At 43.1% G+C, this 14763-nt stretch overlaps 1 protein-coding gene across 10 annotated transcripts in view; it reads left to right on the top strand.

The window, feature by feature from the left end:
• Positions 1 to 745: 745 nt before the first annotated feature.
• UBAP2 (ubiquitin associated protein 2) overlaps positions 746 to 14763 on the top strand; it is a 149467-nt gene continuing 135449 nt past the window's right edge. For 5 of the 10 annotated variants that reach the window (XM_019518075.1, XM_019518076.1, XM_019518077.1 and 2 more), the window contains exon 1: positions 1198 to 1295. In XM_019518075.1, the coding sequence (XP_019373620.1) occupies positions 1250 to 1295 (46 nt within the window). In that variant the 5' untranslated portion in view covers positions 1198 to 1249. Of the gene's footprint in view, positions 821 to 1196; positions 1296 to 3269; positions 3295 to 14763 lie in introns of those variants that run through there. The other 5 variants (XM_019518078.1, XM_019518080.1, XM_019518081.1 and 2 more) reach the window with 4 other exon arrangements.

Consider the following 14763-nt stretch of genomic DNA (forward strand, 5'->3'; position numbering starts at 1 on the left):
CCCTCCCCCCCCCGCAGGAGCCTTTACCAGGCCTTGGCTTTCCCCCCCACCATGGTGCTTGGCGGCGGAGGGGAAGGAGCAGACTTTCCCCATGGTGAGGGTTGTGGGGTTCTGCTCCTCCCCCAGCCTTCATTTTGTGGGGTTGGTTGTGTCCCTCTTTTTTTGGGGAGGGGGCTCTTGTTTGCTTCCTGCTTCTGGCTCCTTCCGGGGGGAGGGGGGAACTGATTTATTTTTCTTTCTTCCCTGCCCGCACTCGAACTGGCTGGGAAAAGGGGCCTCTGGTTTTCTCCTGCTCCTTGTATTGGGACAGGACTTGGGGGGGTCCCAGATCCAGTGCGTGAGGAGCCAGCCGTGCAGGGGGCAGGAGGGTGGGTCACACAACGGTGCCTGTGCATTTTTTCTCGCTGTTTTATTTTCCCCTTGCAGCTTCCCGGGCACCCCTCTCCTGTGTGCGAGGGGGGTGGGAAGCGATTGGGGACAGGCTTCCCAGCACAGCGACCTCTCAGCCGCAGGAGCAGGTTAACCCAGTACAAAACCATCAGCTCAAATCTCTGTGTCACCCAGTCACTCCATGCCTTTTTGATGTTGCTGGAGTCTGGTGTGTGGCTGGGTTTAGTCACCTCTCTTTTAAAAACAGACCTCTCTCTCATTGCTTTCCTGCTGAAAAGTGTTCTACTTCAGCAGAAGCAAACTGGTAGAAAGCGGCTGTACTAGGATCTAGGTTCAGGAAGGGACCTGACTGCAGTGGGTTCAGGATTTCATTCTCTAGGATTCATTAAAAATCCAGCTGCAGATGCCGGTTAGTACCTGCTGTGAGTAGGTTAGAGTGAATCTAGTTTCAGGCCTCTCTAAGTTAGTATTTTGAGTGCGGACGTGCACAGAGATGCTCTCGGAAACGGAAAAAAAATCCTCTGAAACAGAAGCCAAAGGGATTTTTGTGGAGCTGTGAACTCCTCATCTGTATCTTCAGCCCCCTGTGGGTAACCCAAAGGGGCCAGCCCTTCCCCGTTCCTTGTCACCAAACAGCAATCGGTCCCCTAGTCATCATCGTTTGAGTAAATGATGAATGCTTATAATAAAGCAGCAGATAAGGGCGGTACCCTCTGGGGTGGTGTTAGCTGGTGAAATGGAGGGGCTGTCCTGGCGTGAGAGCAGCTGTTTTTTTCAAGGAGAGAAATTGGAGCTGGATGTGAGTGAAGGAAGGGAGGGGGAGGATGTGCAGGCCGGAGGAGCAGCACTTTCCATTGAAATGGAGCCCTTCACAACAAACTGCATCAACCCAGCCTCTGGAAAAGGTCTTGCTTTTTTAATATCTACCAACTCCTCTTAGCAATTCCCTTGATTGTATCATATTCCCTGGTGGAATCTGGATTTGGATTCCCATTCAATTGCCCTATTATTGGTTTGGGAGCCTCAACCAGGTGTGGTGGCTTGATCTGACTTCAAACAAAAGTGTTTATTTTTAACTTTCAATAGAAAAAATTGTTGACTTTTAGCAGCTGAAGCTAAATTGGCTTGCTCTGTGTAAGATTTCTTGTGCTCTTAGCCTGTTAGATGGAGAGGCACTATTAATTGGCATAAACAAATGTTGATGCATGTTCTGGGAAGACTGAGTATGACGTGTTTTATAAGCCTGCAGATACTTGATAACTCCTTTAAAAAAATGGTTGTGAAAACTCTGTTTTACTTCATTCCAGCTTCTGTCTTTTTCAGTTTATCAGCACAGAAAATGACGTTTAAAAATGTGGTTATAGCAAAAGCAAAAATTCAGAGATCACGACCGCCTCTGTTTAACTCTTGGCATTTTGGCCCCCCCAACCTCCCCCCTCCCCAATGCTATGAGTTAAGGGATTATCAGTTTATTAACCTACCTCATTCATGGTTGTTTTGAGAAGTCATGGTTTGTAAAATTACCATTTAACCTGAGCAAGCGCAAAAACCTGCTTGGACTCTTTTGGGTTTTTGTGTTTAACTTTAAAAAAATGGGTGAACTGTTGTTTTTCAACTTTCTGTTTAAAACAGGATTTTTGTAGACTCTTTGTTTTTGACAGGCTGTTTACATTTTTCACCACCAACTTGTCGTCTTTACCATTTTTTAGGGCAGCTCTTAAATATTGTTGCTGGTGCCTCTTTAATTTGAGTAGGTGTTACAGAATAATGTAATGGCTCTTGGTGCTTCAGAGATGAGTGTTTTTGTAACTTTTGCTTTGGTAGCAAGCCTAAAATATTGCATAGAAGTATTGAAGGAGGAGTTTCAAACCTGCAGCTATATCTGTCTTTATTATTCATTCATTTTGAGGACATGTTTTTGATTCAGGCACAGAACTGGGATCAGAAGAGCTCGGTTTTGCACCCAGCTTTGTACCTGCTTTGCCATCTTGGGCAGATTCCTCCTCCTCTCTCTTTACCTGTCTGTAACATGGCTGTTAGGAACAGCAGAAAAAGTTGTCAAGCGTTACATTTGTGAGGTGCTTTGAAATCATTGGTAGAAGGTAGCATATGAAAGCAAGCAGTATCCATCTTTTTGTTTCACAGTTTTTCTTAACATGTTTTTAATCTCTGTGTTAAACCACAAACAAAAAAAAAAGCAACCCCCCACCCCAAATTTATTTCTTTATAGCACTTCATCTCCTTTTTAGTAAAGTCCTCTTTTGGTTCTGATGTTTGTGTTCATACAAGTGCAGACACAGCATGACGTGGTCGTAGCAATGAGAGACTGTAAGGAGGTGTGTTTACTAAAACACAAACCTGTTGTAATGATTAAAGACATGCAGAAATGTCCTGACCTTTTTGCTCCAGCGTGAAATCCCTGCTTCTTTTTAGAACTTCTGGACGCTCTGGGGTGTGTTCTCTTAGGCTGTTGGGTTTTTATTTTTTCCTGTTATTCCTCCGTACTATGTAGACTATAAAGTGAGAGACGGCTCACTCCTGGCTGTTCTTAATACAGTAATAGAAAAGCAGTTTTGTGTGTTGTTTGAGTCAGCCGTGTGTATTAAAAACCATGAAATTATTAATTCAGGAAGTCTAAACAAGAATCATGAAGTTGTGAAGATGTGCGATAATGTCATGGCTCAATCAGTTTGCTTTAGACTCTTCCCATCTCTCCTACTGTATTGTTTTGTTGATTTTGCGTCTCTAGATTGTAAACTGTTCAAGGCAGAGTATGTGAGCAGCTTTGCACATAGTTTCTGTGGATAGAGTTTTTTCCACCTTCTGCACTCTTGAGATTTTTCCTTTGTCTCGCTGCTTCTGGTAGGACTGCAAAAAAAAACCTTGCTACAGTCTCTTTTGAAGGTAATTTTGGTGGCTAATTCCTTTTTTCTTTCAGCTTCTTAAATTGGTCTTGTAGCCGATTAGCTTCAGGAGTCATTAAACTGGTTATGTGTAACAGTTATGTTAAAATCAGTGAAATGTTTCTTATGTTAAAGGAGCTTTGATCTTTCTCCAAACTTTAATTTTTTTTAATAGGTTCATCCTTCTTACCACCTTCTTGTGATGCTCGTGACAGGATTTTTGCTTTATCTTACTGAAAACAGAGCTTACTCCAAATCTGCAAAAGATGCATGTGCAGCAAAACTTGTTTGTGTTCTGATTCAGATACTAAATGGCTCTGGTTACTTGACTAAATAAAAATATTTTTCTTCTTAACCTCCATTTTTCAACCATCAAGGTTACAAAAACTTCACCTAGTTTAATGGGGGAGGTGGGGGGAAATCTTTTCTTACTTCATTAGGAAGTCTTATGGTTTGAGTTGTAAAATTAGAATTTTACAGCTTGTGAATGTATTCTCTGCTAGGTCCCATGGTATCTGTGCAGTGAGGAATCTTACTTCTGTTTTAGCATGGGTGACATAAATTTTTGTCTAAAACATCCTGCCTCTATTTCTTAAGACTAAAATATTGGTAGAAGTTATTCAGCAGAAGGTGCTCTGCAAACCTGTTGATGACATTTTCTGGAATTTTTGTTTTGTGGTAACCAAAAGCTTCTCTTCCTAGGAAAGTGTAGCAAGTGGTTTTGGGGAGTCGAGCCAGATAAAGGAAAGAAGAGACTGAAGGGGAGTTAAGCCTTTAGAGGAGCTCCAGGCAGTAGTGGAGAAGTGTGGTGGACAGGGCTTGATTTTTGTGGATTCCCTGTCTCCTCCACTGTGAAAACCTGCTGGGAAAGGTGACTGGAACCTTTCTTCCCCTTCTAGATATCACAGAAGAGAGAGTGGAAGCAACTGAGCTTTTCTGTGGTTTTCTGGCAGTGTGTTCTCTTTGGCGTGCCCTGTTTGCAGCTGGGGTGCATAGGGTGAAAAGATGACACCTTGGCTTGGCTGCAACATGTAGGCAAAGGAACAGGGCTTGGTTTGCAGGTGAGGAGAGTGGGACACAAAGACAGATGGGCTTTGGGAAAAGTTAGAGAAGTTTAGGAAGCTCTGTACTCCGGACCTTTTAACCCCTGGGTATTACTTTTTGTCTCTGTCTCTGTGTTTGTCTTGTCTGTTCAGACTTTTGCTCTTAGGAACAGCTAAGAAGTATCTGTCAGGCTGCAAGCAGTTGTCACATTTATCTCAGGACAAACCATTTCATCCTAGGACAAGGTGCATCTGAACACACGTCCATGTCTGTTGTCCCAGGATAAATCGTAAAAGAAATTCCCATAAGATATAATAATGGTTTATTCCAGGATATTGCAAAGTACATCTGTACAGTTATCCTGGATTGGATCATTGAATCAATAACAGAAAAGTGGCACTGCATTCAGCTGCTCGTTAAACTGTGGTTAGAAGCAATGTGTGGTTGTGCCAGTCCTGGGATATTTGTTCTGGGACAGATGTAGGCACAATTTATCCAGGGAGAAATGCAATGTCTGTTCCTAGCCTAAGACTGGTACCATAAGTGTGCCTGGCAGAGAGAACTAGAAAACCGAAGTCCTGTCTCAGGAGAATTTACAATCTTGGGTAGGTGACATGACAGGAGGGTTAAGTCAGGTAGGGGACCATGGTGAATGGTGGCAAAATACCTTTTTCCCCCAGCCTGTTTTCTTTGTTCTGTCTGATGGTTGCATCTTTTCTCATGTTTGTTGTAAACTCCTTGTAGCTGGCTATGAACTTTTTAAGTCCTTAGCCATATAGTAGCTGGGGTTGCCTGGGTGTCTTGGAGTAATGAATACATAGCTTAAAGTTAAGAGATTATTGTATATTGTGCTAGTGCCCTGTTTTTTTCCTAAATGTATTTTTGTTAAGCGTGTCTGGTAAAATGAGTCAGTGCTGGGAAGTTGATGTTGTATTTAGTCATTTTAGGAACTAATTATTTTTCAGTGCATTAGAAAATTAATCACAGTGACTTTTTGGGGAGGGGGCAAGTAGGGAAAGAGATCCCCTTTTAGTTTCACAAAATGTGGTGAAATAGCTAGCTGTTCAGGCAGACATTTAATTAGCTCTGTAATTTAACAAAAAGGGACTGTTGCCACCTCCTTAATTTCCTGCAAAAGTTTAGCTGCAGACTTCCTGGTTTCTCTGCCAGATCAAGTGACCCCATGTAAACATTGCACATAAACTGATACTACAGAAACACCCGGCAAACGCATAAAAACACAAATTCCCCCCTGCAGCCTCAATTTTGGTTGGAGATGAAGCAGGAAAAGTTTCAGCCCAAGACAGAAATTATGAGCAACTTTTGAACTCTGATGGATTGGTTCATTCAGAGTTATGTTTATGGTGGCTATTTATTTAGCTTATAGTGGCAGAAAAAGCAGGGAAACCTGGAGTTCAGCTTTTGCGGGCTCTTGGGGCCCTGTTTGTTGAAAGTTTGAAGCATGCTCAGCTCCCTGAGGCCATTCTGAATTGAGGGCATGCAGCATAGCAAATTTAGTTGAAAACCTAGGTTAGAACTTTGTTTGTTTATTTATTTATTTTAATAAAACCTTTTAGTTAAAGAGATGCTGTCAATTTGACCGTGTCCCTCAGTTTTGCAAAAGGAATGTTTGGTGAAACTGAAGATCAGGAAAAAAAGGGAATAAACTTATTTTTAACAATAAAAACCAAATCTTAAAAAAAGTTGTCTCAGACAAATATTTCTATCGGCAGCTAAAACCCCAAGCGCTGCAGCACTGAGACAGTCAGAGTGAACTGAAATATTTACATTGACTTTTATCATCCAAACTGAGAAATGGAAAAAAGAGAGACTTTAAGTTGTCTTTTTAAATTATTTGATACTTAATCATCTATGACAGTTTTAGTAACAAAGGGTGGAATTTACAAGGGAGCCTAGGAGAGTCAGGCAATTAAATCCTATTGACTTTCATGGCAGTGAGGTTCCTAACTTTGCAAACCTGGGCTTTCATTCATATAGCCATGCGGACTGGATGGGGCACATGGGACCCTGGATTGGGCCTGCAGACTGTGTTCTGGATCTAGCATCTGGGTCTGGGCTGGTCTGGTCCAGCATGGGTACTGCATGCAGCGTGCACCCTAGGCTGGCCCCATGCACCACATGCAGCATGCACTGGCCTCGGCCCTGTACAGGTCCAGGCCGCATGCTGTACCTGGCACTCCTGCCATAAAGGCTTGAAAAATCTCAACCAAGCAATGTTTTATGCAGCCTGAGCTTTGAGATGGTACCACTTGTCGTTTCATCTCTTGGAGCTGTTTGCCTCTCGTGGTCCCTGTTGTCACTGCATTTCTGATGGGTTAAATGGGTTTTCGGTAAACATTTTAAGAGAATTAGTTTTACTTGCAGTGTCTCTAAGGTAAAGTTACAGCCTTCTGTGGCTTCTTTTTAATATCTGAGACAGGTTTTTTGGTTTTTGTTTTTTTTGTTTTTTGCTTTTTTACAGGTTTAACTCCAGTCTGCCTTTTCTTTCTCACTTACGATCCCTGGCTTCCAGCCTGATGCTTTAAAAAAAAATAAAATCATTTAGTCCCTCCCTTCTGGTAGTAGTCATTATGATAGGGTTGATGTTTGAACAAGGTTTTGGCTGTCAGCTTTGCTCATGCTGTAATCCTGTGTGTGTTTATATGTGAACTGTCCTTAAACAGGAGATTTTTTAGACTTAGTGCCTTTAAAATAGGGTCTATAAACCTTGAGAAGTCAGAGCAGTGTAAAGGGACTCTAGTGTATATTGTGTTCTGGGAACATATTGGCATGTTGAACAGTGTTGTCTTTCTTTATCTGCAAAAAAAGGAAAAGAAAGTTTGGGAAAAAGTGCTACTTTTTTAGTGTATAGTTCTTAACTTCTTAAACAGGGTTTGGTGAATCAGTAGAAGTAGATGCTACAGCTTTTTATCATTTGTTTTCAAATCAATGTTTTTTAGTAAATTTTCTTAACTACAGTTGGATTAGGAAAGTTGCTCTTTTATCTCCTGCCTGTCTTCTCCACTTGATCCTGAAAGTGAAGTTGTAATGCTAATGTGTGACTTCATGCTAAATTCCATTACCACAGGCTGCTGTCACAAGCCCAGAATTATGACTTCATTGCAGGATCAGTCAGGGTAACAAAGCTGAGCACTTACTTCCCTGTAGGTCTGAAATCACTCTGCCAAGGCAGGTAAGCACTCTCATCTTCACATTGAGACTGAGTTGCAAAGAACTCATTGCCTAATGGTGACTGGTTTTCCATTTATAGAACATAAATTAAATGCGACTTGCCCAAGGTCGTGCAGTGAAACAGTGGGCAGCTTTGGCAATTGAGACATTGCATCTTGACTACTGGCTGTGCCCTGGCTGGTGAGGCAGAAATTGCCAAGATCTAAATGCATGAGGTGGTATCAAAGGGTTTGTAGAATGACTGGCATGTCCTGTTTTTTACCGGTACTACATTTTCTTTTTAAGGTAGTCTATTTTGCAGGCCCTGCTGACTGTGCTTGTAATCCACAAAGGCTGTCATTTTTTCAGTATATCTTAAAAATGACTTATGTGCTCTTATGCATTTTACACTTACCATAAAGTTGCTATGTTAATTCATTTACAATGACACCTTGATTTTACAGCAAGTACAATCACTTACGATCCACTGTCGTTGCACCAGCGTCTTACACAAGCCTGTCCCATAATTGATGCCAAAAATAAGTGCCCTGGATATCAACAATATGCTTAGATTTATGGTTTTTCACATTTACTTAAAAATTAGTGCTTCTGCTTGATAACCTGTCACCAAAATTTTAAAACTGGTAATGTTTTGGCTAGTGTTCTGTTCTCTTCCCTGCATCAATATGCATGTAAATAGTACTATTTTGGGTACCAGAGAATTAGAAATAACTTTTGCTGTAGATCTTCTCCAAAGATCAGCACATGTGTAGGGTATTTGTCCAACTGTGTTTTTATAGGGCTAGTATTTGCTGCAGAGCTAATATTCATGATGCTTTAATACATGCTTCTGTGTTTGAAGTTGAGGATAATGGTGAAATGTGCATTATCATAATTCACCTGCACACGAGGAGCAAGATACAGTAATGCAACAAAAGCAGCTGTTCTGTAAACTGTCAGACTGACTGCAAGTAGGATTTGTGTTGCTTTTCCAACAGAAGCCAGGCCCCTGATCTCACAGGAAGCTTGCTGCTGCTTGGTGTCTTCAGGTGGTCAAATATGTAGGTGGCTATTGACATCTTTCTAGCACATTTGTGAGTCTATGGAAAAAATAACCGGCTCTACCTGTGGTAGAATGTCTAAATGGCTCTTCTTGATGTAACACATTCACATGATTCTTCTTAGAATATTATACTTTAAATGTCAAAGTTTAATTTGAAACTATTATCTTTATTAAGATAGATCTGTCCATCACCATTCTGAAGTCTGATCTGGTTGCCTCCACTTTGGGATCAGGTATACCCCCAAATCTGTTACCAGCATTTCTTTGTGATGATGTAATTTTTTTCCAGTGAATGTTAAGTACAGGAAAATATTGGTCTTGCACTTGAAGGATGCATAGGACTATGGTGTGTTTGGTAGTTAGTTCCAGGAGATCCTGCCCTATACCAGGAAGATGGGATTTCCTGATCCATGCAGGGAGGGTGAAAGGATATAGTGAAGATGTCCTTGGTCCATGGCATGGTCTACATGACAGCTTTGCTACACTTAAGACTTTGCTGTAATGGCCGAACCCTCCTTTTTATTCAGCAGAGTAAGGCTTTTGCCACCAACAGGCATCAGGCACGTGTAGACACAGTCGTGTCTTCTTTCAGCTGTAGGAGTCCCTTTAGCAGCTGGTACCTTCCCAGGGTAAACTTTGTTGTCTTGACAGCTGTCAACAGATACCCTTTTGGGAATGAATGGACTATAAGGCAACCTGGGAACAGGAGCCCAAGCCAAGAGGAATGGTGGGGGCTGTAAGGGGGCCGCAGCTAGCATACTCCGTGGCATTGCCTGCGGGACTATTGCTGGCTATCAAGCTGGGTGGCTTATAGTGGGCTGGCGAGCCTTGTGGGGTGGAATGGTGCAGGATGCTGTTAAGGGCCTGGGAAAGGAGGCCTTCTGATGATACAAGAAGGTAGAGCGGTGTAAAGTGATTATTTTCTGAGCATCCCAAACATTAGCATCACAGGTGTGACAGGTGAGTGAACCAGGCATCCTGGCAGTCATGGGCATGTTGGTGGGAGTTGGCAGTAGGGCTCTAACTCACCCTGCCACGCAGTGGGGGGTGGTATTGGGGGTGACTGCTCTCTGCTGCCAGCATTTCTGCGGGCAGAGAAGTTGAAATAAGGCCTGTATCAAGAGTTATCCCCTCTGCCTGCTTTAAACACAGTTTCATTTCTGGCTTGAATGTAGTGGGTGAGTGACCAACATTTGGCCGACTAATATGTCAGTGCTAGGTGGGAGAGAGAGGGTGTCACGGGTTTATAGCCTGTATTAGAAACCTTCTCTGTTAACATGGAGTAGGCAGTGATGCAAGGGTGAGGTTGAAGTTGTTTATTAATCATAATTGTGACTTCCCAGACTTTCAAGCATCAGTTTAAAACAAATGTTAGCTTTAATTTGCGAGCCCCCTTTGGGAAAGGCCTTTAAAAAGAAAGGAAGTTTTTCATGCCTCTGTAACTCCGTAATATTTGTTGAGTTGTGTTTTGGAGGGGGACAGTATTTATTGGAAACTTCCTTTAATTATAGGTAACTGATGGTAAATTGTTAAGAAGCTTTTGCCCATGGTTACAGTTTGATTGTTTTGTGAAGCCCTAAGGATGGCTCATGAAAATAGAAAGCCCTTTTTTGCTTTTGTTAGGCCTGGATTCAACTGTGATGACGCAACATTACTTCAGATATATAACTTTTTTTTTTACGATCTTTCTCCAGGTTGGTTGGTTTGTTTGTTTTTTAAGGTTTTTGCCAGCTCTGTATTTGAGAACTCATGACATTTTTAAGTTTTGCCATTTAAACTTGTATTCAACCTCAGCTCAATCGCATTTGAAGGCGTTTGGAAGTAGCATGTTCCATGTATATTTAGCAGCAGGTATAAATTCCCTGAGAATAAAATCTTTTCTTGGGTGCTCAGAATGGTTCCAAACTCAGCCGTGTGCTGTGTAGCTGCAATTTTTGCAAAGCCTTGCAAGTGGTTCTTTGAATATTATGTCTCAGAATCACTGCTGGAACATTAAAAGCTCCATCAGTGCAACAGTGTGGATTGTAATGTTCATCAGCTGCGTGGTAGTTGAAATCGAGATTATGTCTACACTGCTCAGCAGGGTAAGTTATCTCGTGTGGAGCTTCGTGTTGCTCTGACTGAACTGTCTCCAGTATCTGAGCTGATTCACTTAGCGCTAGCTTAGGTATCTCTATGCTGGAGTACAGTGTGCGTGTAGACGTACACAATATATGCCAGAGTAGTAGCTAAGCTTGGAACAATTGTCCCGATCAGTGATTTTCAAACTGCCCCAAGTCAAGGAACCCTTTTATAACACTTTTATTTTTCCTGTGAAGCCCATACCCATGTCCCAAAGTGACACAGAGCCAGTCATCCCAGCCCAGCAATGATGCACATCGCTTCCTGGCCTCTCTTCCTTTGCCCCCCCGGTCTCTTTGCAGAAGCCCTGATGAACCTCAGGGTCCCACAGAACAGTCTGAAAACACTGGTCCAGATGCTGTTTTAATTCAACACGGAAAGGAACGGGCCAACAGCATGCACAGGTACGGATTTGTTAGGTTCCTGGAAAGCTGGTTTTAAGACACTTTTCAATGTGTTATGAAAAACAAATATAAAAGTCCATCACCATAAAGGAAATTTGGGCAAAATGTGTTTTGTATGCTAAGCACTACATATCTGCAAAAGAAGATTACAAGAGGCATGAAACGCAACCAGTTTACACTTTATCAGGGTTTGGTTTTCAAAGGACTGACGGAGGAAGGCAAAGACCTTCTGGTGGAAATGGAAAACAGGGGTGGCAGCCAGAGTCAGTTAAGAATTGCAGAGGAAAGATCAAGACAAGGAACAAAAGCAGAACCAGTCAGTGCTGGCCAAAAGGAAAAATAATAAAGGCTTTTATGAAAATTGGGGAGAAAAGAAATACCAGTCTGTCCAGTAATAAATGAAATGGAGAATGAAAGTAATAGCTGAGATTTTTTTTTTTAAAGATAAAATTTTAAAACAAAAGTCAAAAGTCTTGAACGGGGAAGTAAGAGATACTGATGGGAAAAAATAGGGAAACTTGAACATACACAAATAAACTTATCCAGATTGTGCCTGCTTTTACACTGTGTCCTGGGGCCAGCACTCCATTGCTGTTTTTGTGCTTTATAGTATTTTGTATACCTTCAAGGTTTTTACAAATGATCAATCATTAATAGGTTAGTGTGGCAGTATATCAAGTTTTGATTTGATGACCGGGATCGGAATTAAGTCTGGGGTTATTAGTATTGGAGAATGGCGTAAACACTTCAATGAAACTTGCAGACACTGTATTTTGAGGGGTTGCTAGTAACAGTGAAGACAAAAACATTCAAATATTAAATGAGAAACTTGGATCAAAAAAACCCTTTCTCACTGAGATCTCTCAGCCTTGGAGTAGGATTTCAAGGAAAATATGAAAAACTCCATTGTTTTATTACCAGTAAAGATGCTGAAAAGAAGAGTCTCACATTGACAGAGAGGTAAACTTTAAATCATGGAAATTCATGTCTGAATACCTGACAGGCTCCAACAAAGAACTTGGCCTTTGGTTGGCTTTACGGTTTGGAAAAATAAACCTTCCAAACACATCCTCTATTAGTTTTCATAAATATCTTTTCTACAGTATAAGCTCAAGGTCATTAAGATCAGTAACCTTAATACCGGCATAGGAACTATTAAATCAGTTTTCCCAAAGGAAGAAAAGTATTCCCCCCTACCCTCTGTACACTGCTGATAAACTTTAGAATTAAAAAGAAGGAAAGTCTCTGCTCCTCAGTTGATATGAAGCATGAGATATGACATGAGAATTTGGGGGAAATTGTAGAATATTCTCCAACTGACACAGAAGCGACTTTTAGCGAGATAAGTTGTTTTGTTTTGGACTGGTGTTTTATTTGTGTCTTCTGCAGTGCTGACCACGGTGTTAGATTGCTCTGTATTTGCTGGCACTATTGTGACTTCTAGAGAGCCCAACTGTGCAGGGCTTATTGTTGAGTATGGGTCTGTACACACACCTCTGATGTTGGGGTGCTTTGTCGCACCAAAATTCTGAAGGTGGAGTCTAAAACCTTGTTAAATTTTACGAGTGCCCATACCCCCTGTGAAGATTTGACATAGATCCTAGAGAGGCTATCAAGCGCCCTTGGTTTAATATTGCTTATGGCTTGTGATTTAGCCATTGCTTTTTCTGTAGCTGTAACGTGATCTAGTGAGATTGTTGTCGGTCTAAATTAAGTTGGCTTTTTGCAGCTAGAACTTTAAATCAGCAGCTCCTTCCTGTTTAGCGTGCTCTCCATTTAGTATTTATTGCCCGTTTCCAACGTGAATTGGGGCAAGGCACACTTTATGATACATGCAACTGCAAGTTTGCATTTCCTGCTGTTGAAGAACGCTGGCTATGCCTGAATCCTTACTTGGCTATTTATAGATATTGTTGCTTGTATCTGTTTCTATTCTAGGATTTCTTTTGGAGCCTGTTCCAGGGGAACCCTGGGTAGAGGTACAGGAAGGAGTAGAAAGGGGGTGGGGAGAGCACAGGCATTGAGCGTGCTCCTGTGATCTGACAGCAGCGTATACCATTGTGACCTCTGGCTGCTGCACTGCTGCTTCCTGTATGCCACCTTGTTTACAAGTGCCACGGTCAACGTGACTTCCCAGCGCTGGATATCATCTAGTCTCTTTGGTCCAGGGCTTGTGTAGTGAGTATTTTTCTCGCTGTAATTTGGAGCAGCCAGCTTCATACTTTTCAACTTGGTCCTCATTCTTGCCTTTTTTTCATGTGCAAACAGAGATAAATGTCAAAAGCTAAATCCAGGTGGATAGATAAGCCAGACTGGGTGACTGAAATCTACACTTCTCTAGTTTAGTACCTGAAGTCAACAGCCCTTTTGTATCATCCCCCCCCTCAGTAATGGAGAATCTTTTAAATTCTGTTAATACTAGTTTGGGATCTGATTTAATTGTCCTAATCCAAATATTCAGTGGGTTGGGGTTTTTTTTCAGCCTTTCAGTTTAGTGCAGGGGTGGGCAAAATACAGCCCGCTGGCTGGATCCAGCCCACTAGACAGTTTCATCTGGCCTGTGGCAGAGCGTCCTCCTGTCCCCCCCCCCCCCCCAAAAAATGCCCCCCCCCCCCCCCAAAAAATGCCCCCCCCCCCCCCCAAAAAATGCCCCCCCCCCCCCCCAAAAAATGCCCCCCCCCCCCCCCAAAAAATGCCCCCCCCCCCCCCCAAAAAATGCCCCCCCCCCCCCCCAGCAAATTGCACCCTGCCCAGCCCTTCTGCCAATGCATACGCACACCTTCCAACATAACCTATTGCATCTCACTCCCACCCTCATGAGCAGAAGGGCCCAGCCAGCATGCAGCTTCCGGGCAGGGGCATAGCCTTCGCTCAGCTGACTCTATCGCCAGTACTCCGTGCATTGCACATCTGGGCCCTGGCTTGTGCAGCATGGGAGGAAAGCCCCAAGTGCTGGAGCCAGCTGTCTTTCCTGCCCCTGGACCTGCAGGGAGCAGTGTAGGCAGCCAGTTCCAGCATGCACGGTTTTCTTCTTGTGCTGTGCAAGTGCAGGGGCTGTGTGCGCATGGTGGGGAGTGTTGGGGATAGAGATGGCCCAGCGGGGGCTGCGCATCTTGATGCAATGTGTAACACTGGCCAGAGCCGCGTGCTGCCCGGCACCACTGCCTGTGCTGGGCACGAGCACCTTGAGCACCCCTGCCTGCTGCTGCACTGTGGAGGGAGTGTGGGGGGTCCCCACACCCCACAAATGCCACACACCCACATTCTGCCCCCACACCCTTCCAGTGTATCCTATGCCCCCCCATGCATCACCACACCCCCTCACAAACCCCCCCCCATGCACACCCCTGCACCCTACCATACACCCCACCCAACAATATACAAGAGTAAGAATTTATTTTTGAGTAGGTATGCAAATACCTCTATATACAAACACAAATTATGGCACAAATACTTGTTATAATAAAATTATAATCTTGTGGCCTGTTACAAACTGGTCAGGGGGGATCAGAAGGCATTGGGGGAGTCACTGTTCCCCCGAGCACAGCCAGGAGTGACCAGGAACAACGGTCACAAGCTAGCGGAGGGTAGATTTAGGTTAGACATCAGAAGGCGCTATTTCACGGTCAGGGCGGCTAGGGTCTGGAACCAACTTCCAAGGGAGGTG

The sequence above is a fragment of the Gavialis gangeticus genome, unplaced genomic scaffold (genome assembly GCF_001723915.1).
Source record: "Gavialis gangeticus isolate Ggan-Ray unplaced genomic scaffold, GavGan_comp1, whole genome shotgun sequence".
In the NCBI taxonomy this organism is placed as follows: domain Eukaryota; kingdom Metazoa; phylum Chordata; order Crocodylia; family Gavialidae; genus Gavialis; species Gavialis gangeticus.